Source organism: Babylonia areolata, chromosome 20, assembly GCF_041734735.1.
Source record: "Babylonia areolata isolate BAREFJ2019XMU chromosome 20, ASM4173473v1, whole genome shotgun sequence".
Lineage (NCBI taxonomy): Eukaryota > Metazoa > Mollusca > Gastropoda > Neogastropoda > Buccinidae > Babylonia > Babylonia areolata.
The window spans coordinates 42236625-42261786 of NC_134895.1; the positions used below are offsets into that span (position 1 = coordinate 42236625).

At 40.7% G+C, this 25162-nt stretch overlaps 2 protein-coding genes across 3 annotated transcripts in view; both read left to right on the forward strand.

Moving 5' to 3' along the window:
• LOC143295515 (sulfotransferase 1B1-like) overlaps positions 1–25162 on the forward strand; it is a 380130-nt gene that overhangs the window by 135457 nt on the left and 219511 nt on the right. The window lies entirely within an intron of this gene.
• Positions 31–21534, forward strand: LOC143295509 (uncharacterized). Of its 2 annotated transcripts, none has more exons than XM_076607234.1 (9): positions 31–113; positions 5630–6024; positions 7498–7778; positions 9311–9424; positions 10061–10170; positions 10615–10688; positions 11090–11198; positions 12045–12300; positions 13436–21534. In XM_076607234.1, exons 2-9 carry the CDS (start codon positions 5931–5933, stop codon positions 16373–16375), a joined length of 3978 nt encoding a protein of 1325 aa, XP_076463349.1. In that variant the 5' UTR covers positions 31–113; positions 5630–5930; the 3' UTR covers positions 16376–21534. The 2 variants fall into 2 exon arrangements, with proteins under 2 accessions (XP_076463349.1, XP_076463350.1); XM_076607235.1 differs by lacking the exon at positions 31–113 and adding an exon at positions 513–677.

The window sequence follows — 25162 nt, forward strand, 5'->3', positions numbered from 1 at the left end:
TTCGCTGACCTTCTGTAATCAAAATGGCGGCCGCCTTCTGTGCAATCGCTCGATAAACAAGACAATGTAAATTGTTTTATTTCTTATTACAAGGCATGCTTTATGTAAATCATGTAAGTAGAATCGATATAAAAGCCTTGCATTGATATTTCCATTGTTATTAAGTGCAGTATTTGGCATTTATTGATGCTTTTAGTGAAAATTGAAATGTGTAAATATTGCTTTGTCGGTCCGCCAAAAACGTCGACCAAAAATTTCCCAGTGTTTGAAATTTGAAACGAGTGCGCTGCCCATACACTTTTTGCTTAACATTTGTGAAAGGTTGTAATATATACCATAGTTTGTATTAGATGGGTTTTTTTATATTTTTGAAATCGGAATTGATAAATTCTTAACAAATCATCGCTGCTTCCAGAACCAGTTTCCCTCATCACCAGTTCTCAGCTGTGCATTTTGTTCGAAGGCGTGTCGTTGACTGAAGTGAACAGACCTTGCATTTCATGTCCACTTTCCGCCGCACGGCTTTCTTTGATGCAAATTGCACGCTGGTTTTGAATTTAGTAAGCAGATCAAAACATCAGTGCAATTTTTAAAACTGTTGGTTCCAGCCATGATCCGTGTTTTAAAAGTAACAAGAGAACAAGACCTGGAATCATGGGAATGCCCACGTTTTCCAGGTAAATATGGCAAAAAATTACAGTTTCCTTTAGTCACAGAACTTTACCTTTTCATGTTTTTTTTTTTTTGTTTTTGTTTTTTTGTTTTGTTTTTTCCTTGAGAAGAAGCAATGCAACTATTGACTACACATGTATTCTGTTGTTTTACAAGTTGATACTTCTGTGGGGAAATGAAATTACTCAAGCCCTCAATGAGTTGAGCTAGAATAACTACATGAATTAAAATGTTTTTATTTGCTTCTTCATCATGTGTGGCAAGTCACTTAGTCTGTCAGCTTCAGAAGTTGTGAAGTGTGGCAGTTTAATCATATACCCTCTCGTCCCGATTTGTTATGATTTAGATTAAGTTTGGAACATGTTGATAATAAAGTGTATCCCACCTCATAAAAAAAAAGGCAAAAAAAAAAAAAAAGCATTGATATGATTATTCACGACATTGAGTAAAGTTCTATGTTCTGCAACTTGTAGTGTTGTACCAAGTCCAGAGGAAAATTCAATATTTATGAAAGTTGATCAGTCTTACATGATTTTACCTTGACCTCCGGTGTGGTCACAAGATCAAGGACATTATGTTGGCATTTGAATTTGAATATTTTCGAAAGCTCAAGGAATTGCAGATGTATTATAGAAGTTGTATTTTGCAGATGTATTATAGAAGTTGTATTTTTGCTGTGCATCACTGTTGTCCATTTCAGCTGAGATTGGTGTCAGTGATGAATTTAAATGCAAGAATGTAATTTATTGTAAACATGAGACAGGGTAGCTTGTTGGTTTTGATGAAAATATTGTCTTGGCTGTGGGGTTCAGGTTATAAAACAGAAATATTTGTGCTTATTTCATTCTTTCTTTGACATTGTTGATTAATCTTGATAACCCTTGTATGCATAATGATTATCATTCATCCTAATTTTGTGTTAATGCAATTTGAAATTGAAGAGCCCACAAGCTGAGCATTTTCCAAGCAACACCATTAACTGTGACGTTGCCATTTTCGGTTTTTGATTATTGTTTAGATTTTTGCTTATGATATATAAAGGATTTTAATATGCATTTGATTTAAAACAATTGTGATCTTATATTCCAATTGTGTAATATTACATTATTAACAGTCAATTGACTAATCCATCTGACTCATTTCATAGTCTCATTTTGTTGCTAATAATTCTTAATCCTTCAGCGCTCTGTATTATTCTGGCTTTTGTTGGCTATTTCTCAAGTGATGTTTGGTTGTGGAATAGAATCTTTTCTTTTTTCTTAAATTTTAGCATGAAAACTACTGTAAGAAAGTATGCATAATGTGTACTTTTCTGAAAGGAAACAAACTTTTGAAGTTTATTAACACACTGGTTAGCAATGACTGAACCATAAATATGAGATAAATTTTAGACAGTTGTCAGTAAAGTTAAAAGCATCTAAGATAAACCAAGATAATAATGACAAATTAAAAATCCATGTCTCAATTCCTCATGTATACATAGATTTGAGATGTAATTCAAACTTCTGGCATTCTACACAAACTCTTTTTCATGTAAGCTCTCTTTTACATGCCTATGTGCGGCATCCCCCCCCCCCCACCACCACCACTACCACCACCACCACACACACAAAAACACCATTTGATCTGTGTGAAATTCAGGCTGCTCTCCCCATGGAGAGCACATTGCTACACTGAGAGCGCCCCCCAATTTTCGGTATTTTTTCCTGCGTGCAGTTTTATTTGTATTTCCTGTCGAAGTGGATTTTTATACTGAATTTTCCCAGGGACAACCCTTTTTGTTGCCATGCGTTCATGTATGTGCGCTAAGTGCATGCTGCACCTGGGACCTCGGGTTTATTGTCTCATCCAAATGACTAGCATCCAGACCACCACTCAAGGTCTAGTGGAGGGGGAGAAAATATTGGCGACTGAGCCCTGATTCGAACCAGCACTCTCAGATTATGTGTGTATGCTTTGCTGTATGATCACAGGAATTTGTTTCGCCCTTATCATCACTCCCTACCCTTTCCTTTACTTGGGTCATTAATCTTTGGGCAACCTCTTTGACAAGATATTTCATCAGCGCAACCATGTGCGCTTTGCAGCCATAGTGATGAAATAACTCGACATGGAAATATTAGGACTTGTATTGAGTTCATTGACAAAAACACTGGTTGCTTTAGCTTGGGGAATCTTCCAAGATTCTATTGATAGAAACCCCATCTACGTCATGATGTAGTCTTTTATTTGAACGATTTGGTTGAGTTACTGGCTGTGTTTTTGACTCTCTAGCACAGCAAAATGGCAACATCAGGCTAAAGAGGAGGGACTAGGGGCTTCGCCTTCATGTTTTTGAGGGGATCAGTGAAGGGCCAACAAACAACATTCAGCCCATTAATGCCTGACTTAACTGATGACAGTGGACTGAAAAAAGAACCACACAACACAGACTGCATTGACGTTTTCTCTCTTTTTATAGATGATAATCTAAGTACATAAGAAATTTGTTAAGGGAACCAATGTATATATGCACAGCAGACACGCCAACATGTACCGGCAAATTCAGGCAAGCAGAAAAAAGTACTCCAAATTATCAGCATGGACATATACAGATGTGTTTGAAATGAAACGGTTCTTGGTTCTGACTTTAAAAGATGTGCGTGATGATTTTTTGCAAGAAAACTGATTTGACTGAAAGGAAGGGACAAACTCATCTACATTGTTATCACTTTGAGTAGTCACAATGAATTGTGTATGTATGTCTCTTCTTCTTTTTTTTCTTTTTTTTTTTTTTTTTTTGGTGGGTGTTCCAGTATAATTTCTATGTACAGTTATGTTAATGTGGATTATGATTAATGTAAAACCAAATCATTATTATTTTCTCAATTTCTGATACAACTTAAAAGCTGGCTACAGTTTGTTATTACAGAAAAGAAAATCAATTCACACTCTAATTCTCTGGACTTTGAGTTTCACCTGGTTTAGTCCTTTTGCTATTGATTTCGTGTGTTTTGGTTTTACATGGTCTAGTCTCATTGCTGATTGATCCATTACAGTAAGTCGCAGATGCCAGCGTGGGTTTACTTTTAGTAAAACTTCTCAAAATACTACTAAGAGGCTGTGCTTTAAAGATTTATGAATTCTTCTCAAAAAGAGAAGAAGAAAAAAGGAGATAAGAATCATGGTAATGGTTCACATGTTTATTATTTTTCTCCGAACAAGCTATTCTCTGAATTAGTAATTGCCACTATGCAGGCTGATGCTGAAATAGCCCAAGAATGAAATAAATTCCATGTTGGTTCAAGATGATGTGATAATTAACACGCTCCCAAGACTTGAAATGGACACAGGGTAAAACCACATCGGCACATGTTTACCTCTTTGAGCACTGTGCCTGAGGATTGTTCAGGTGTCAAAATTTGCCTTATTGAAATGGTTTTGATGTCCAGCTACATGTGCATAAAGTGCAAGGAAAGGGAACTAACTTCTGCAGTATTTCTGGATGTGTCCACACGTAATTTTAAGAAATAGCAGTATATTTTCTGCATCAGTATGGCACGAAAGCCTGCCACAGCTGTAAACTCCCTAATAATACATGAATGATGAAAATGAGGTGGTTAACTTCATTTCAGGTGGATTGATATTTTGTGACTTAAGAATGGTCACACTAAAATTTGGAATTGTTTTCTATGCATGCAGGAGTGCTTCTGATACTATTCTATTAAAATGAAGTCCAAGGACTCCTGCACCAGGATCACAACTGATGATACAGATAGCCTACAAAAAAACTTATATTCATTGAATGTTAAACTACTACCACTGGTTAAAGTAAAGAAATTGCAATTGTGCTTTATACCAAATTCTATTATGTGTGCATTTTCAACTGAAGTGAATCCTGGGTGTATTCATTGTCTTTCCAATCATGAATCTTCATCAGATCTATGATTGAATCACTATGATTTATTCTGATTATCATCCACCACCAGCTTTGTTAGTGTGGGTGAGGTATGATATTGATGTGTTGTGGAACAGCATGTGGTGCACATCTGCAGCTGTGACACAGAATACATGCAGATTTGTCAAAACAAAAACTGTTGTACAAAACAGCATGCATCACAATGTTACATTAGTAAATTTCTGCTTATTCCAGAAACTGCAGTGTGAAATGTAATTCTGACAGTGACATTATACAGTACTGGAACAATGGAAGGCTGAGCTGTATTGAAAAAAAATTCAGATCCTTCTCTCTCTCTCTCTCTCTCTCTCTCTCTCTCTCTCTATATATATATATATATATATATATATATATATATCTCATCTCATCTCATCTCATCTCATCTCTGTTCCATCTTTATTGTTGTCATGCTTTTGTGGGCTGCAATTAGTGTATTCTTTCGTTGAAGTATCAGTGATAGTTCACTTTTGCATACTGATAGGCGTACTGTTTTGCCATCTTTACTCTACCATACGCAACGATTCTCTGTCTTATGGTACCTGTGCTTTCTGGATATTCCAGTATTATGTTGTCAGTGTGAACATCAGTGTACTGTAATTCAAGCTTTTACAGCTGTCTTATAAATTCATTCTCATGTTCTGCCAACTTGAGAAAGATGGAGTAATCTCAGCATGAACTTCAGATCAATGTATTTTATGTATCTGTTTAATATTGAAAGTACAGTTGTACTGCAGATCTTTCTGTGCTAGTGGATACCTTGCAGTTATCTGAATTGTCTTGCATTTGAATTATATTTGCAGTACAAAGTAAAACCTTTTTTGTGTGACACTGAAAACTATGCACGACTTCTGGAAATACTTGTGCAGAAACTTATATGTATAAGAATGATACACAGGGTTGACCTGAGTATTTCAATAATTATTGATATGATTTTAGCAAACAAAGATTTATTATGTCAGTTGGGTTTGGTTTTTTTTTTATGTTATCTCCATATTATTTGTTTATTTTTATTTGTTGCAGATGACTGCTGTGTTTCGGGAAACATCTAATTGAGCAAGTCTTTAAAAAAAAAAAATTCAAGTGTGAAATCCAGAGAGTGTTTTCTTCCTTTTTTTCTTTTTTTTTTTTAATTCATAAGTTTGTTCACTGTTTTGACACTTTGGTGAATGCACCTGCATCAGTGCATGACATGAAAAAGCCATACATATAGAGCAAAGTATAAACTTGAACATGTGGGAGGGGGTAGAAGAGTAAGTACAAGGTGATTGACCATGGGTGTGTGCTGGTGAGGTGGTGGGGAACAGCATGAGCCAGCCTCAACATGGCCAGCCAGACACAGCCAGCAGAGTCAACCAGCGCAGAGGTGGCCGTGGCCAGTCGGCGCAGCGCCCGCCAGTCGCTGCGCACCAAAAAATGTAAACCGAGTGAGAGGTGTTTACTGACTTCTGACTGTCCATGTCGTTCGTGGTGCTGGTGTTTTGTGTCTACAGTTGGCTACTTTTTATTTTTATTTTTATTTATTTATTTTTTTTTTAAATTTCAGATAGATATGTATACTGTCTGCATTAAACCTTATTTGGCATGTTTGTTTTTTTTGTTTTATTTTATCAGTGCATGCTTTATTTCTTTTCTCTTAACACCCCTAATCCCCCCACCCCTTAGCCTCCACCCCCTACATCTCCCAGTTGATTACTGGCAAGACATTTACTGGTGTTCATAGATCATGTAAATGTATATACCCTTTTTAGTTTTAAGGAATGTGCATGAAGCTGAATGTGATATCAGTGTCAGAAAAAGGTTATGAATGTTCGCATGCTTCTCAGATACTTTTGTTTATTATGCAGTTGGTAATATTTATTTTAATAGTAGTAATACACAGGACATCGAAATAATCAGTGCATGTTTGTGGATTATATAAGAATGGCTTGTTCTTTATTTAGATTAACAATGGGATGTGTATACATGTGTCATTGTGTTTGTGTGTGTGTGTGTGTTGTACTTTCTGCTATCAGCACTGTCAGTGTCAATAACGATCTGTATTTCCACAATGGGCCTTAGTGCAGGTGCTATTTATACATGCTGTTGTATGTTGCACTTTTCTTCCTTGTCTATTTTGTTTTCATTTTTTTATGCTTTTTCGAATAGGCAGGTCTTGTCATCATTAACTGATTAAAATTTTCTTTTCTTTTGTGCTAACTGTGCTGAACATGAAATTTTCATGGACCGTGTTGAGCATTTCCATTTTATCATCATCACCTATGGCCATATTATTTCAGAAGACAAAACTCCTCAGTAGTTTAATCAACTCTGGGCGTGGAATAGTTTGCCATGTAGGCATATTTTAGGGCTGTTAGCTAGATGTCACTGTTCAAGTTTGGGTTTTCCACCTCAGGAAGCTCAAACATCGAAAGAAAGATGCAATTAAAGACTTCAGTTGCACTACTGATAGAGATGTTAAGTAATTTACCATCTCTTTACTTATGTAGGGGAAGCATAAATTTGTGAGTACAAGGAGCCTCCCCCCCCTCTTCTTTTCTCCAGGGCAACTGAAAATTATCTGAGAATTTCTAGCCTTGAAAAGGAATAGGTGTTTTGGTGTTGTTGTTTTTTTTGTTGTTTTTTTTGTTTTGTTTTTTGTTGGTTTTTTTGTTTTGTTATTTTTTGGATACCCTATACAGTGATCCACAAGGAAGGTGTGTTTCTTTAAAAAGAAAATGTTATTGTCAGAACAGTTGAGTTTTCGGTATGTTTGATATTTGTCACACTTCACACTGAGCATAAATGTTCTGATGTTTTACTCACTGTTTTAAAGCTTATATATACCTTTTAGATTAATGGATTTGGTAGCTTTGGGAAAATGTGTCACATTTTTGTTGTTGCTATTTCAGACAAATTTGACCCGTCCGACTTCAAGATAAAGCCCAAAGCCAGCAAAGCGGGAAGCAGCAGCAGCAGTGCCCCAGCAGAGGGTGGTGGAGGGGGGGCGGAGGGGAATGGTGGTGGCAGTAAGCCTGTGCCAGGAGAGAAGGGGGAGAAAGCCGCTCCCTCTAATGGACCCAGTAAAGCAGTGACTGCTGGGGCGCTTTCCTCAGCAGGAGGCGCAAAGACGGTGACTGGGGGTGTCCGTGCTGGCAGGCCCAAACGCACGTTTGATCTTCACAGCATGAAGGTAAGTGCTCATCTTCGCCTGTGTACCCTTTCACTTTGGCATGGGTGTTGTTACCAACTCCCAACTCTAACGGTCAAGTCTTTTTCTTTTTCTTACTGTGGTCTGTGATAAACGCTTTGATGATCAGTGTAATTTTTTAGTTTCTGTGACAAGTGTACGAAGGGATATGGTGGTTGTAGAACTTGTACTTGTAGGATACAGACACATTGAGGTGTGTTGTAAACCTTGTTACAGTTTAACTGAGATATTAACCCCTCCACTGCTGGTATGTTTTGCTATAGCCTATGATGAGGTGTAGCCTGTGCTGTCACACAACAGGAAGATTTTTGTACCAAACTGCCCACTTCAGTGGGATGAACTGCTCACTTAGCTGGAACACCAAGCGACCTTTCCACAGAAGCAAAGATTGGTCAGTGGCAATATCTGCCTGGCACAAACACAGTTTGGAACTGTTCAAACAGGTGATCCAGCACAGGCTGCAGCTTGAACAGCCTGTCCCTGTTTGGTGTGTTTGCTGGTGGCAGATCATTACCCCCTTACACACAAACACACACATACACGCACGCATGCACGTGCACGCGTGCGTGCACACACACTCACACACACACACACACACACACACTGAGTACACAATGAAACTGGTTCATGGTATGCCATTCCCCTTTATTCTGTCTTTCTCATACACACACACAGACACACAAACACACACACACACACACACACACTTCTACAAATGTTGTACATGCAAAGTAATTTTGGCATAAGATTCTCTATGTCATTCTCTGATTTCAATTTTGTAAACAGCATATCCTTGCCCCCTCCATCCCCTCCACCCTCACACACACACACACACACACACACACACACACACGCACACTCACAACACAACACAACACAACACACACACACACACACACACACACACACACACACGCATGCACACAAAACTATCCCAATACACACTCAGGAAGGAATACTATGCACAGGTGGGGGTGCATGTCAGCCAGCAAATGCTTGAAATCCAACACAGAACATCTTGACTTGGGGTAGTTTCCGGCTTGGAGAAATTTTGTTTTGGTAGTTTCCAGCATGCATAAGTTTGTGTCCTAGTTTTAGTTGCCAACTTCCATTTAGTTGGTAACTACGTGTTTAAGGTTTCATGCATAAGGCCCATGGTCCTTCTCATTGATTTCTCTGTCAGGTTTATGTTCAGTGACGTCACTTTGTGACAAAACTCCAGCAAAAAAGAAATGTCAGAGAAATACATTCAAATTTGTCAAACAGAATGTGTCACTTGCTTGCACGAATATCAATGTGTTGAAAACTACTGGAGATAAACGCATTGCATTGCTCTCAGGCGATGTAGCTTTGAATTGACTAAACTCTCACACCGAGTAAGATAGTTACTGTTTGAGTTGATATTAAGCTACCATTGAAAGTGTTGTATGTATTGTGTGTGTCATACAATAGGCTTACCTCCAGTAAAGTACTGTTGAATAAGTACAAGTGTATGTATATGTGTGTTTGTGCAGCCAAGGAAAAGAACCAACAAACGTGCCAAGAGTGTTGCTGCTCAGATTGAGCAGACCAAGGATGGGACGATTGATTTGTCACCCAATTCCTTCCTCGGCAAGATCAATCTCAAGGTCAGCAGAGGGAGGCCCTAATCACCAAGTGATAAACATTATTAATCAAATTGTAGGCAGGTTGTTGACCCTTTACATGTGGTTGACAGAGATGTTCAGGGATTTCAAATTGTTGTTCATATAGATACACACTTTATGATTGATTGTCAGTGTAACAGTGTCTCTGACATTTGGAGCAAGGAAGAAAATCCACAAAAACACTGCAAACATGGGGAAGGGACAATTTATAAAGAGAAGAAAAATGGACACTTTTCCTTGGTTTTTATTTTTGCTGTTACTATCTGTGATGGTAAACCATCTACTTTTTATGAATCCACTGATGATGAGTAATGACGCACCCAGTTTGTCATCTCTCTCTCTTGTCCTCTTACTTTATTGTAATATATGTTGGTTTGGGTTTTTAGGTGCTGGAATTGCAGCAGACAAGACATGGGTGTGGGCATGTGAAATGAGTAGCATGTGGGTAATGCTACTGAACCAGTATGGATGATAGGACTGTACAAACAACTGACCAGGGTTGGCTGAAGATGAAAGAGTTGATAAATATAGTTCATGTTATGAAGTCGTGCATGGATGCTAACAGTTTGCTCAGGTGGTACAGGTGTTGATATGGTGTGTGTGTGTGTGTTCTGGCAGAACCTGCTGAACAACAAGACCTTTGGCATGCTGCCTGCAGAGTATCAGTACAAGCTGATCAAACTGCTGCCTCAGTGTGATCAGCTGCTGCTCAGTGACAACGGGCTCAGGTTAGTTGTGAGGAGATGGTATGTATCTGATTGTGTGCTTGTTTGAGTGCATGTACATGTGTTATGTCTAAATGTCTGTGTGCTTGTGCACTTGTTTTAGTGTGTGTGCATGCGTTACAATCATGACAAAGACAATAATAGTGTTGTGTGTTGATTGGAGACAACTTGGGGTGTTAAAATAGGAGAAATGTAGTTTAAACGAAAACTCAGCTTTCATTTAGGGTTTGGTAGGATAGTAGGAAAGGGTAGAAATCTGGATATGTGGGGAAAAGAAACATCAACAGAAGATCCATGACAAAATGTGCACTGAAAGTATTGTTTGAATCTTGCATTGAGGTGGTTGTGAAAACGAGGAGATGGTTTTTGTTCTTTTCTCTAGTTCGTTTTTGAATAGAGAGCATGTTGAAAGGGACCTTGTTTGATTTTTTTTTTTTTTTTTTTCAGGATTAGCCCAACAGCACTGAACAATGAGTTCTTTGCCAAAGCATGCCAGGAATGGAAGGACCGTCTTGTGGAAGGTGAGGACCCACATTCAAATGGATGTTTCTGATCTTCATCAGGGTTGATGTTTGTTTCAGTACTTCTGATTCCCTAGGACTGCTAGTAAGAGTGTTTTGTTTGTTTGTTTGTTGTTTTTTGTATGTGCTCAGTCTGTGATTCACTGAAAGATATTTATACATATATATGTATATATTTGGAGGGGGGGCTAATTGAGGGAGAGTGAAGGGGAGGGGGGGCTAATAAGTGGGGGATGGACAGGGAGTAAAATTACAATGGCGACTGAAATGACCTCTGAGATCAGTAGAAATATGTTCCCACAACAAAGGTGGGTGCTGGGTGAAAGTGTGGTACATACATAATCTCTTTGATGGTGGTAAAGACAGCTGTGTTGAAAATGCACCCATGACTGGTTGTGCAGGTGAATTTACCCCGGAGAACCAACAGCGACTGAAGGCTGAGGAGGAAAAAGAACAGAAGGAACTGGACCCATGGAAGGCCAAGCACTTTGAGCCAGTGTGGGGGCAAAGGTCAGTGATGATATGTGTATGTGTATGATGTGCTGAAAATTTGAATGAACAGGCGCCTGTAAACAGACTCTCGCTGGTTTGAGTTAATGCAGACCTGCCTAGTACTACGATTCGTCCGTAGTTTCTACGATTCAAGCCCCCTGACTGCGGCACTACGGCCGAGTAAAGAAAAATACGATTTTGCCGATCACGAAACCTGAAACACACACACACACACAGCAAATCCAAAGAAGCGCCACACACATTCGTCTCTGAAGAATTCGTCACTGAAGATGAACTTTCATAGCATTTGACGTCAACGCTCCCCCAACCCCCACCTCTCCCCCACCACCACCCCGTTTTGCTGAGATTACGTCAGCCGCTTGTCAGTTCAGCTCACTTCACTGGAGATAATCAGTCCGCTTTACCAAACTATTAATGTCAAGGAAGTGATAGTGACTAAGCCATTGCAGATGTATCCTTTTAAGTTTTCTTTACAAAGAGGTCACAGTCTTTGATTTACTATAAATATGTAAAGACAGTATTTTCAGGCACACATTGTTCTGCAGGTCGTCCACAAGGGAATTACAGTGTCTTATTGCATCTGAAGCAAGTGTCACTATCAGCTATTTCATCATTGTGATGTTTCTGGATGGAAGCAGTAATAAAAGACTTGTTTTTTCTTTCTTTTTTCTTTGTTCTTTCTTTTTTATGAAAGATTTATTTATTGGTTTGCAGTCATTTCAGGTATTCCCTGGTATGGTCATTATCTATTTTGTTCATTCATTGTTATCTTTTTCATTGATTTGTTCTTTGAATAGATTTGGATAGTTCGGGCCTAGTTGACACTGTTCATGTGATTTGCAGGGTGCTGTCAGATGTTCCCAAAGCGACAGATCCCTCCCAAGTGAAGACCGCTGATGTCTCGCCAGCCCCAACTCCCCCAACGGCCATCAAGGTGAAGGTCAAGCCTCCAAGCTGTCGCAACAGCATGATGCTGACGATGCCGAAACCCAAGGCAGCTGTGGCAGCTCAGGCCTTGTCCACAGATGCAGGGCCCCACTTGCCTGCTGTCACCCAGAAACCCTTGTCCACTGCTGCTGCTGCTTCCATTACTTCTCAGGTTGGAATTCTGTGTGTGTGTGTGTGGGGGGGGGGGGTTGTAATTGGGGGCTGGGGAGATTGCATGTTGATTTATATGGTTGAATATCAGATTAGAGAGCTCATATATTGAAGATTCAGTTTTGTTATGTTCTGTATGACCTATCATTTCTTGTCCACAATAAAAACAGAACAGAAAATTGTTTACCAGCTATCCTAACTGCACTATCAACATCCAGCCTCTAAGCTAAAAATTAGTTTCTGTGGGAAGCATTCAGCATGCATTAGCTACTTCAGTTAAGAATTCTCTAAGTGGCAAAGTCATTGTAAAGAGGAAGAGGTTGGGAGTTGAAATGCAAACTTGTAAGTTGTTTAGATATGGTGAAATACTTGTCCAGTGTAGGTAGGTTTCTCAACTTAAATGGAAACATTCACATTCCAGCACCACTTTTGGTATGACAAAAATGTGTTTTCTGATGTTAAGTAGAAGATGTGAGTTTGAGTGATTGATTTAGTTAGCATCTACTTTCTGTAAGAATTCAGTTCTTGATTTAAGAAAATTCTGAACTGATTTTTGTTCATGTTTCTTAGTTGATCATTGAAATTATTTCTAGTTTTTCATTTGCTGTCTCACTTGTGTGTGGTTATTGTGTGTTGGACAAGTGTTTGGACTTTATACTGTGAAGTGTCCAAGCTGGAAAAGCCATGTAGAGGACAGGAAAAGGTTTAGACCTGAATGCTGACTGATGTTAGCTGCTTTAGGTAAAATCATTCACTTTGCAGCACACAACTTTTGTTTTGACTTAACTTATTGCTGACAGTGAGCAAAAAATGTTTTATGATTGATTGATGCTGTATACACATTTTGTTTCTGGCATTGATTATTTGTATTAATATTCAAGATTATTGATTTTCAAAACAAAACAAAAAATGATGGGTAGCTGAGTACATCCCAGCTCACAGGATTTGGGTCATTTGCACCAATCTATACGTGTACATGTTTACTCACATTAACATGGCTGTACATGTATGCTCGTGTCCATGAATTCCCACTGCAAAAATGATGATTTCTTTGTGAATGTGTATGCCAAAAATTGAGTCTTGGAAAATATTAGAATTTTCATTGTTGGTGATAATTTGAAAAAAAATGTGTGCAGGTGGGTTTGTTGGCGACCTTGTCTCAGCCAGCAGGTCAGCGCACCATCACGACGACCACCACCACTTCCTCCACCTCTGCTGTCTCTCACCCTCCCACAGGCATCGTCATCTACCGCACGCCTGATGGCAACATGCGGTCCCGCAGCACCGACTCCAGGGCTGATCTGTCCACCTCTCCCTCTCCTCCCAAGAAGGCGCGCGTTGCTCCAGTGCAGCCTCGATCTCAGACCCAAGCTGCTGCCCGCACTCTGGCCCAGATTCGGGCTCAGACTCAGGCTGCTCGGCAGCAGAATCGAGGGATGCCCCTGGGTTGTTCTCAGGCCTCTGTGGTGTCAGCCAGCCAGCCAGGGGTGACACTGTCCGGTGGAGTGTCAGTGATGACAGGACATCACGTGGGTCTGGCTCAGCCCAACTTTGTCATAAAGCAACAGGGTCAGACCCGAACCCTCGCTCAGATCAAAGCCCAGACTCAGGCAGCACGTGCCCAGTCAGGGTCCTCCTCTCCCAGCCCCTCCCTGTCCGCCCCCGCCATGAGAAGCTTGCTCAGTAACACCAGCACCCCAGCCCCCAGTGCTACCCTCAAGACCCACAATCCTGTCACTTCTCAGAAAGTGAAAGGACAAACCAGGACTTTAGCCTCCATCAAAGCGGACACCCAAGCCCGTGGCCAGGGCTCTGCTGTTCAGACCAGTGCCTTGGATTCCCCAAAACACCAGCCGGCGATCGTGCGGAGTCGAGTGGTTCCACGCGTGTCAAATTCTGGAAACAGTGAGAAACTGGAGACTGGCAGTGTGAACTTGACGCGCTCCCAGCAGATCTGCCAGGCGGAGCTGGAGAAGAGTCTTGCAGGAAGGATGACGCCCGGCAGTACAGTGGAATTGTCAGGAGCTGCAGCGAGTACAGCTGCCACCACGGCAGCGTGTCAGCCCTCTCAGGTGACCGCCTCCAAACTGCTGTTTTCACAGTCTCCGCGGGCAACCCCCTCCCCTGTGGCTGTGGAAGCAGTGGGCAGTAGCAAAAGTGGGGAGGTGGCTCAGCACACGTTCATTCATCCTGTCTCCCCTGCCCTGAACCTGACTAGGAGTGGCACGCCCACCAAGATCATCACGGTTAGCCGGGGTCCCTCTCCAGGCCTGACCAAGATCCTGTCTGTGCCAGCCTCCCCCAATCCTGTGTCCAACCCTGGCACTGCTGGCCTGGAGGCCACCACCACCAACAAGATCTACTTGGTCAATGCCGCCACCCCCATCACCCCAGCGGCTCAGGGTGGGCAGAAAGTTGTGCTAATGAATTCATTGACCATGGTGACTCCAAACAGTGTGCTGACCTCCCAGCCTGTGACCCTGTCCACCAACAGTGGTGGCGTGTTGACTTTCCCCACAAACAGCGCTGGTGTATTGACGCTGCCCACGAGCAGTGGTACCAGTGTCTTGACCATCCCTGCTTGTAGTGCCAGTGTGTTGACGATTCCTGCCTGCAGCACGGGCCTGCTGACAATCCCCACCAGTAAAGGCGTGAGCACTGTGAGGAACTCTTCTCAGGGCACCACCAGCTATCTGACGCATGAAGCACTGTGCGCGCTACTGAACAGCTCCATCCCACCTCGGGCAGCCAGTGCCCCCCCAAACAACGTGCTGTCCGACAACAACGCTACAAACCCTGCTGAGCCAGGGGCAGGGCTAGTGCGTTCAGCCAGTGTGGGTGGTGGCTCTGTGCACACCTCCGGCTCCCCTTCCTTACAGAATATGCAATTAGTGGTGAACAAGTCCCTAGCCAAACCACTGAACGGTTCTTCTGTGGGCAAAACTGTGACTGCTGCTGTTTGTGCTGTGTCCCAGGGAGAGAGCGGTGTGACAGAGAGTGCTTCATCTTCCACTCCTCACAGCTCCTCTTCCCCTGTCACGGTCACTACAGGAGACGGGTCCTCCACTGCTCCCAGCACCTCTTCTCCTGTCTCCATCACAGTGACCAACCCTTCCCCCTCTGACTCTCAAAGCCTGAGTGTTGTCACTTTGTCCAGCTTACAGAGTGTTGTCCCTGTGTCATCGTCCACATCCCCCAGCACTGTTAATACCCCATCAGTCAGCTCACCCACCCTGGTGAGCATTCCCTCATCCAGCTCTCAGAGTTGTACAACTAGTGCCCCTCTGCCCATTTCACAAACTGTGTCTGGGACTTCTCCATCCAGCTCACAGAGTACAGTCACTGTCCCTTCATCCTCCTCTGCTTCCCAGAGCCTCAACAATCAGGAAGAATCCAGTCATTTTTTATCCAAAGCTGGCACTGCTACTCAAGTCGGGTGTAGTGCAGACACGTCCCAAGTATCTGTGACACTTGGGACCCCAACAGTGGTGGTGATGTCTGCACTGAGTTCCGACACTGCAGCTGTGATGACGGTGCCTGCAGGGGGGAACCCTGGCAACCCCAGCCCCCTGCAGAGCGCTCCCTCTCCCAAGGTGTCACAGACTGGCGTGGTAGCCCCCATGGGAGCCCAGGCGGTGGGCTCCAGTCCCCTGGTGGGGGTGGTGGGTCATCAGGGTGGTGGCAGTGCCGCAGCAAATCCTCTTTCAACCTTGCAGTCTCTGAATGTGGCACTGAACAGCAACCGCCGGAACAGGCCCCTGGCAGCCACCACCAAGCTGACAGGCTTGCTGTCGGTGGCTGCCACTGTGGCTGTCACACCTGTGGCGAACGCTTTGCCGGGGATCCATGTTCTGGCAAACAGCGGGGCGGAGCATGCCACTGTGGTTTTGCCGCAGGCAGGCCACAACGGGGGGGTGATGGGGACAGGGACCCTGGGGGGTGGGGAGATAGGGCAGTCGTGTATGTGCAACCACAAGGCCATGGTGATGTGTAAACAGTGTGGGGCCTTCAGTCATGATGTGTGCACTGGGCCCTCAAAACTCTGCGTCAACTGCCTGTATGGAACAGTCAACTGACAAAGTAAACTTGGCACAAGTATTGATGCAAGAGTCTGCTGAGACCTTGTCTATTTAGTGTTACATGTGTGTGTCTGTGTGTGTGTGTGTGTGTTTTGTCCAGACGGCCCTATTTTTTAATGCAGGGAGGCAGTTCAGGGTTTTATGCGTCCAGACTTTCGCCTGATAATTTTACTTTTAATCACTTCAGATGATTGTCTTGTCTTGCACTTGTTATTACCCCTGGGGATGTGTGTGTGGGTTCCTGGATCAGAATGTTATTGGAATTATTTTTATCTAGGTCAGAGGATTATAAAAATCAAGTTGAGAAGTGCAACTAACGTATTAAACCAATTTCAAGGAAACGGTGGAAAGAAAAAAGGGAAGTAAATGGCTTTGTAAACATGAAATCATTGATTGATCAGAAGAACTTAAGAATATTTCAAGCTGTATGAGGAATTTGGCTGCGTCATGCCTTCTTTAGCCACATATCGAAATACAGCATGTGTACAGCATGAATCAAGGTATTACCCTACCAGTGCATGGATAGTTATTATTATAATTATAGCGCTGAAGAAATGTATGTTGCTTTCTCTGTAATGGACTGTGTTTTTGGAACATTACATTTACAATCAGTAATGGGGTTGACTTTCAATAGTTTACAATAGCTCGTGTGTAGAGAAGAAAAAGGAATGTCAGTACTTACGAAGTTACGTATTTAGTTTCGGTTGAACAGAATTCTTAAAATTACATTAGTTCATAGTGATGGGTTACTTGCACTAATATTAGAAATGATAAGGTTAACCATATACTGATATAGCTGTTAACTTATTAACATTACCTGTTTAGAAATAGCTATGACTGGTCAGTCATTAACAGTTGTAGCCTGTCAGAACAGGTGTCAAACCAATCACACTGTTCACAGGCTGTAGGTATGTGACTGTTAGTGTTACTGTGTTTCTGGTTTGATAGAACAGGCATCTCAAACAACATTGTAGTGACTATTCCAGGAAACATCAGACAACTCCAGAGAACGAAGACCATTTCAGAATTTTGTTCAAGGAACACATGGGATAGGTGCAGATTTTCACTAATTTCAGCAACTTCACTGTTCTCTGTGTTAGAACAATACAATGACCAAGGGGGACTCGATGCAGATCATGTATCAGTTGTCACTACAACTACTGAACGGTACAGATTCTAATTACTGCTACTACTACTACTACTACTACTACTACTACTGACGTACTGTATGGTGCAGATATTAATTGTCAGTACTTCTACTGTACCGGTACTAGACAACGAAGGGTCTCCTAAGTCCTGATGTTCATTGTTGGTACTGGCTGGTGTAGCAGGTGTCAGTAAATGTCAGTGACTGACATGTTGGTATTATTATTGTATCGATGCAGGTGTGTGTCACTTGTGGGTGAGAGCTTAGTATCGTCACTGGGGAAATACTCACCACTATCATTGCCTTGATTAACCAGGTGTGATTATTCATGATGTTTCAGTGGGACAGCATGAAAACTATCACAGTTTCCACCATTATGGCCACAACAGTCCCTTCGTTATCTATGTATCTGTAGGCAGCATAAGTCCAGGCAGTTGTGAGTGCCGCTGTAGAAACCATTTTAGTTTTAAACATTCACTGATTCAGTGTGTGAAAGCAAGATATTAAACATGCATTGTTAATATTTTTTGGTAACCTGCAGTTAACAGAATACAGGTATACTCTTGTGCTGTCCTTTGACCAGGAAATCAGCCATTTTTAACAAAGATGGTGGTTGGAAAATAAATAAGGTTCCCTGACTGTGCTGAGCAAAAAAACTGATTTGCAGGCTCCATTGTGTAAGAGCTGTCTTATTTCTTTTCAAAGCATTTGATAGGGGAGTGAACAGATACTGAGAAAGGAGAAAGTTTACTGTGGAATTAGAAAAAAAAAGAAAGAAAAAAAAGTGGTCATGGACAAAGTCTTTAATTGTCCAAAACTAAAAGAAACATGTCCAGGATGTGAGTCATTGTTGCCAAAGCAAGAGGTAGCCATGCTGTTCTACATCCTCTCCACAAGCACCTTAGAAGGGGCTATAACTCCTCGGTTTGTCTTTGTAAGTTTTATCACAGTATCCATGAGTCAGGACCCCAGAACCAAACAATATGATCTTGGGCCACATGCCAGTTGATCGTTAAGCTTGGCTCTTCTGTACTACAGTATCTTTATTTACCTTGCAGTACAGTTAACTATGAAGCCAGTCAAAACACCGTTTCGTGTTTCTATGATTATTTATACACAGACAAGGATTACAGGGTCATCAGCACGCACTTGCCCTTGATAGTATGCATATATAGGTTGACTTGGGAGTGTTGGGGAAAAACCTTCTCTTCTTCTCAACCTACTGCATACCCCACAGGATGAAAACGTGTCCAGCACCCCGGCCACTTGCTGTTGTGGAGGGCTTGTAATTTTGCAACTGACTTTTGACCATAATGAAAGCTGTCTTTTCTTTTTGAAAAAATATTTGATTTTTTAAACAATAAAAGCTGACAGGATCATCAGGATGGGTAATGGGTGGAGATGCCTTTGATCACTTTGATAGTTTGGATACAGTGCGGCTGACTGTTGACCATAATGAAACTTGAAAGTTTCTCTTTCTTTCTTTTTTGAAATAATTGTATTTTTTACAGACCATTATAATGAAAACTCAGTCATACTATCCTCAGGATGGGCAGTAGGTAGGGATGGGTTACACATAATAGAGCAGCGTTTGGTCCAGCTATGAGCATGATTGATTGTGCAAAGTTTGGTCTGAACATGATAGTAAAGTTTGATCAGAAGTACTAAGTAGGCTTATTCAATTTACAGTTTACTATGAACCAGACGAAGACTTTCATACATCTTGCAAACTTTACACACTTTATTGCCATGTTTGTATGCATACTAATGTGTTTGGGATGGGTTAGTGGGGACTTCTGACTGGCGCCATTCCATCAATTACTGACTGAAAAAAATATACTGTGACAGTGTGAGATTGTGTATTGGTTGTAAAATCAGTTGCATTGGCAGTACACAGGGCTTAAATTAGTTAAAACAAGGCCTTGTTTTGATCAGTGTGGTGACTTGACAGTTGACCCAAGCATTGTCATAGCTTTTTCACTTGGTTATCCCATGTTGTTTCTGTTTCTTTGTTTAATATTTGTGCGCCAAAAGCATGATTGTTGAAAAATAACACCTGGAAGGATGATATTGAATTGGCTTTATTCGGACTTTCATATCCATCAGTACAACCATTTGTGACATTGGCAACATGGTAGGAGACTTGCAAAACTTTCAGTTTTTTTCTAAACCCTTGAAATACACCTTTCCAAACAACTGCCCTCTTTCTTCCTGTTTTCTGTGAGTGCACATGCACACAATGGGTTATAAAGAGAGAGATGTGAGGCTTAGACCAAAACCGAAAAAAAGTTAATTTTGGCTCATTTCACATTTCCAGTCACGGAGCCATTGAGTTAGCTAGCTTCCGAGTTTCAAACAGAATGTTGGTTATTTATGCATCAGTGTACATGTACGCAGACAAGCAGACACAGAAGAAAGAAGGGGGAACAAAGTCATGGGGTCAAAAGTAAATAGTTGAAGTTTTCAGAACTTAAACAGATACTGACTCATAGCTTGACTGACATTGTGTTAGATTTGCAAACTTGATAAATTTTAATACTTGTTTCAATTTGTCTTTTGCACTGAGTTTGATACTCGCCTAAGTTTTAAGTGATATAATGTGTATAACTGAAGTGATCACCACTCTAGAGAAATTATTTTAAAACTAATGATAGCAACTACTAAGAAAGACGCAAAATTGATCAAAGTTGAGTGCGTGATTTTACTGTGAGGATGCTTTGTTGGTAGTGTATTAGCATGAATAAAAATTGTGAGTTCTTTACAGTATATTTTGGGAATCTATTTTGGCAAAATGTCAGTGTATCATAAAGCGAAAACCAAGTGCATTGCTGTAAATGTATCCATAGATGTTCTGAAAAGACGAGCTGGCAACATATCTGTAAATGATGAGTGTAAATATTTTACTGTGCTGACTTTGTGGTTCTGAACTGAAGGTGTGTTTTAATGTGTGGCATGCAAAGAGAATGCTAGAAAGTTCTGTATATTAATGGAATGTCTTGATCTCTGCAGCCAGTGTTTACCGCTGTTCTGCTTCTTACCTCATTTTTAGCAGTTCACTTCATGCATGCACTGAAGTCCTGTTTAAAGTACTTTGTACTTTGTCCCTTTGTATGATGACATGCGCATAATGTCCGAGTTCTCTAAGCATCTGTGTATGTACTTTTTTTTTCTTTTCTTTTTTTAAGTAATGTACACTTTCTAATGTGTGTTCTCTGTTGAATGCTTTGGCTGCTTCTATTTGTCTGTGAGGAGGTGAGGTGGGGGAGTGTAAGAGAGGTGTGTGTGTGTGTGTCTAAGGGAGAGTGTGTTTCACTGTGTGTGTGTGTGTGTGTGCATGAGAGAGAAAGAGAGAGAGAGAGACTGTGTCAGTATGTGTATATGTGTGTGTGTGTGAAATTTGATTATTGATAATGATAAGATTAGTATTGATGATGTATGCAAGTCTATGTTATGTGTGTATATTTGCCTATGGAAAAAAGACAAGATAGTTGAGAATAAGTTGTCACTGACTGTTGCAGACCAGTGTGCATCAGTTGGTAAATAATTGTATGTTTTGTATGGATGTACCTATTCTGCCTGAAATGTGTTGTTACTGCCAGTTCTCTTGAAGTTGATGTACTGTGTGGATGTGCAAATGCGTGAGCGTATGTGTGCGGCTCTGCGTGTGTCTGTCTGTGTTGAAACAGATCTGGATTCTTTGAACTTGAAACTACCAAGGGAGAGAATTGATTACTCTTTCAGCATCTTGTTCTGTGACTTGACTCATGGGCGATACAGTAAAGATTCAGTGTCTTTGCTATTAGTGGTCAAATATATATTTTGTCAACTAGCTCAGGTCTCTTCCATATACTATATAGTCTGCCACACTCTCCATTTCAGTCTTTCACTTTATGATCTGTCTCTGTCTCTCTCTCGTTTCTCTTGTCTGTCTCTGCCTCTCAGTCTGTCTCTGCCCCCCTCCCTCCCAACTCCCCTCTCCCTGTTTCTCATCTGTCTCTCACCCTCTCTGTGTCTCTCTCATTTTCTCTTTCTGTTCTTTCTCTCCCCCAGCCCCCTCCCCCCCTTCTCTCTCTCTCTCTCTCTCTCTCTCTCTCTCTCACACAGCAGTCTGCTTTCAACTACAGAAAATTGTTTCTCAAATTTAAGATAATTGCCAATTTGCTTCCCCCCCCCCCCCCCCCCACCCCCCCTTATCTATTGTTTATAATTTGTCGCTTTCTGAAACTTGTTTGGTCAATTGTTTTGTTAACCAGGTCTCTTCCAAACTTCATTCAAGAATGTTTCTTTGACTACTAGTACTAGTTTCAGATTTTGAAAAAAATCTGTACACTCCAGTGTACTATTTAATCTTTATGTGTGTCTGTCTTTATTTACTGATGTTTTTCCTCTCTCAGAAATTATGAATAGAATACCATCTGCATAAACTTTTTTTCTCAAACTGGAGAAGGTGTTTGTGCTGTCTTACCTTTGTTACAAGGTGTGGACAATACGTTAAAAATACAAATTCAGTTTGTGCTTCCACAACTGCGATTACTTGCAGCTGTTCTGTTCTGATGAAAAGATTTAAAGAATTGGAGACGATACTACTTAATTGCCAGTGTGTTGTTTTTTTTATCTGGATTTGCAATTTGACCCAAACTGAAATTTGTAGATTATGAGTGAATTACTTAAAACATCTTGATATTTTTATATTGTAAAATCAGCAGAAGCATTGTGACCGTTTCGAATGAAAATTCCCCTGTCACCTTGCCAGAACTGACAAACTTACAGTTAGGGATTTCTGTTGTGTGGGTCCAGCACCTGAAGAGAGTGGTATCTTCTTCATTCCTGCATTGTGCCTTTTGTGTGATTCAGGGAAAAAGGGGGTTTGGAGGTACTTCAGTTTGACCAGCAGAAATCTCTGTTTGCCAAGGAGTGTTTCCTGTATTCCTTTAGGAATTGAAGTGTACTACTTCTATTTAGTACTGACCTATATAGATTGGTGGGAGAAGGGGGACAAGGAAAGGAGTGGTGTTGTTGTTGTTTTTGTTTTAAATATAGAGACTGCAAGTTATATAATTTCTTTTTTTTTCTTTCTTTTTTTTTCTTTTTTTTTATACAGGTCAATCAGTTAATATCCTTGAAAAATATCTGTTGAGAGAATCTCTTGAACAGTCAAAATGATATGTTTCTTTGTGCCGTATTATATAATATATATATTTTTGTGTGTGTGTGTGTGTGTTGATTGTTTTTTTTCTTTGGTTGACGGTTTTTGTTTTGGTTAGGAGGGGGTTCCCGGCACACTTTGCATTTTACCATGATGGCATTAGAACTCTTGTCCATTGAGCCTGATTGAGTTTTTAGGCCCAAAACAGTGGATGTGGCTGGCCTAGTCCAGATGTCTGCTACAGCAGAGAGCTCTTCCCAGTGTGATCTATGCATGCCATTCGCTTTGTACAGATTTTTGTGGACATGGTCAGTGTGTGTATTATAACAGTGATGAGTGATGCTTTTCTTTCATTTTTCATTTTTTTATTTTAATTCATTGTGTGGACATAGCATTCTTCTGTAAGTGGACTGTGTGAGTAGTGTGTCGTTTTAATCTTGACTATGATTGATCAAAGATACTTGCAGAAATGTTATTTATTTTTGTATGGCAAAGGTTTTGCAGACTGCAGTTTGAGTTCTGTTTAATTGCAGAATGCTTTTTCATCTTCTTTTTTTTTTTCTAGTTTGTTACATAAATATTTATTTTTTTATTTGTTGAGAGTGAAATGGATTTGTTTCTTTCTTTCTATGTCTGTCTGTCTCTCTTTGTCACTCTTTTTTCCAATGTCTCAGTTGTATCAAAATTTGAGAAAACATTGATTAATGATTTTTAGTTTCATTTTGGTGGCCATATTGATATTCTCAGGTGTTACCCCAGGGACTGAATTTGCAGAACTGTTGAGCAAAACATAAATTAGAACTTTGGTGCATGTTTGAATTTAACTCAGGATGTCAGTCCCCACCCATCCTCACTGTCGTTTCACCCCCACCCATGACTCTTCCACTCCTGTTTAGATTATGACAAAATGATTTTTAGTGTTTACATTTATTATAATTGCAACAGTTAATGTGCCCTTAGGAATTATCCACCTTTGAATTACTTCCCTTTTTAAAAAATTAGAGTATCTCCATGCTACATTTTTTTCTGGGAGTCTTTGATAACTAATCAGTGAAATAAGAGCATTGATACACAGGCTTATCACTGCCTTCCCCATAAACCCATTTCCTTCTCCCCATCCTGTTCCCAAAAAGAAAGTTTTAGAAAAACAAACACTTCTCTGTCTGTCTCTTACTCTCAGCCAGCCCCCCTAACTGATTATTTTCTGGTATCTATAAAATTTGCTTAGCAATGAGGACTGGTAAAGAGAATTATTATAGATATATGATTAATGAAAATAATGATTTCAATATATCAGTGACATTCTCCCTCTTTTTATTAATTAATTTATATGACGTTGAATTCTGTTTAGGGGTTTAAAACTGAAGGGATTGGACTACAAGGAAATTGGTAGGTAGTTTTCTTAGCAAAAAAAAAAAAAAAAAAAAAAAACAAAAAAAAAACCATACTTCGTTCTTCTTTTCTGCAAGATAACCATGCTGCAAAAATTGTAAGATGGGCACGTACATTGTGGAGCTCAGCTCTGTACTGGCTGCTTGCTTATCCCATCCCACTGCGTATTTTTGTGATTTTGTCTTTTTCATTCTGTATTTCTGTCTTCTTTTTGTTTGTTTTGTTTTTGAGTATGGAAACAACCAGAACATGGTGTGAGATCTGTATCCATGACTAGAGCTAACATTTGTTTTCAGTTTCAGTTTTCAGTAGCTCAAGGAGGCGTCACTGCGTTCGGACAAATCCATATACGCTACACCACATCTGCCAAGCAGATGCCTGACCAGCAGCATAACCCAACGCGCTTAGTCTTTTGCTTTTTGCATATTCTGCAGATCATAGACCAAGAAAAAAGGGTTACTGATAGAGTGAAAATACCTAGGGGTAGAATGATTTTTCAGAATATCCAGGTGCTTCAGTGTGTTAGGAACAGCAATTGATCCATATGAATGCAGGATATATGACTGAACAACGTGATAACTTACTTGACTTTCTCTCTTGGACTCCTAGAACAGCATTGGGCCACAACAGCACTTCACCAGTGGACTCATTTTGAGGCTGTCCTCTTCAGTTGGGCCCATGTGCACCTTTTCTTCCATGCATCTTACATGTCTGCCTTGGTCTGCCCACTTCTATTTTCCCTTGAGGGTTCCTCTCCAGTGCTTATCTGTTTGGAGGTTTGTGCAGGTTTTGGACAATCCAGCTCCATTTCCTTTTTACTGGTTTCCTTGCTGATAGGAGTCTGGTTGGTCTTTTCCCAAAGGTTGGCATTTGATATTGTATCTGACCACCTTACACCCATGAAGCATCTCAGACATGATGAAAGGATGGAGGAAAACAAGTGTTGGGGAAACAACTCTATGATTTACATTTTAAAAAGTATTTGAAAATAGGGGTAGCGTGGTGTTTGAATCTTTCAAAAACAGCAAGTGGAGGTCATGTATTACACAGGCAGGATATTTTCAGATCCAGAAGTGTACAAGCCTGATTGTATTTATGT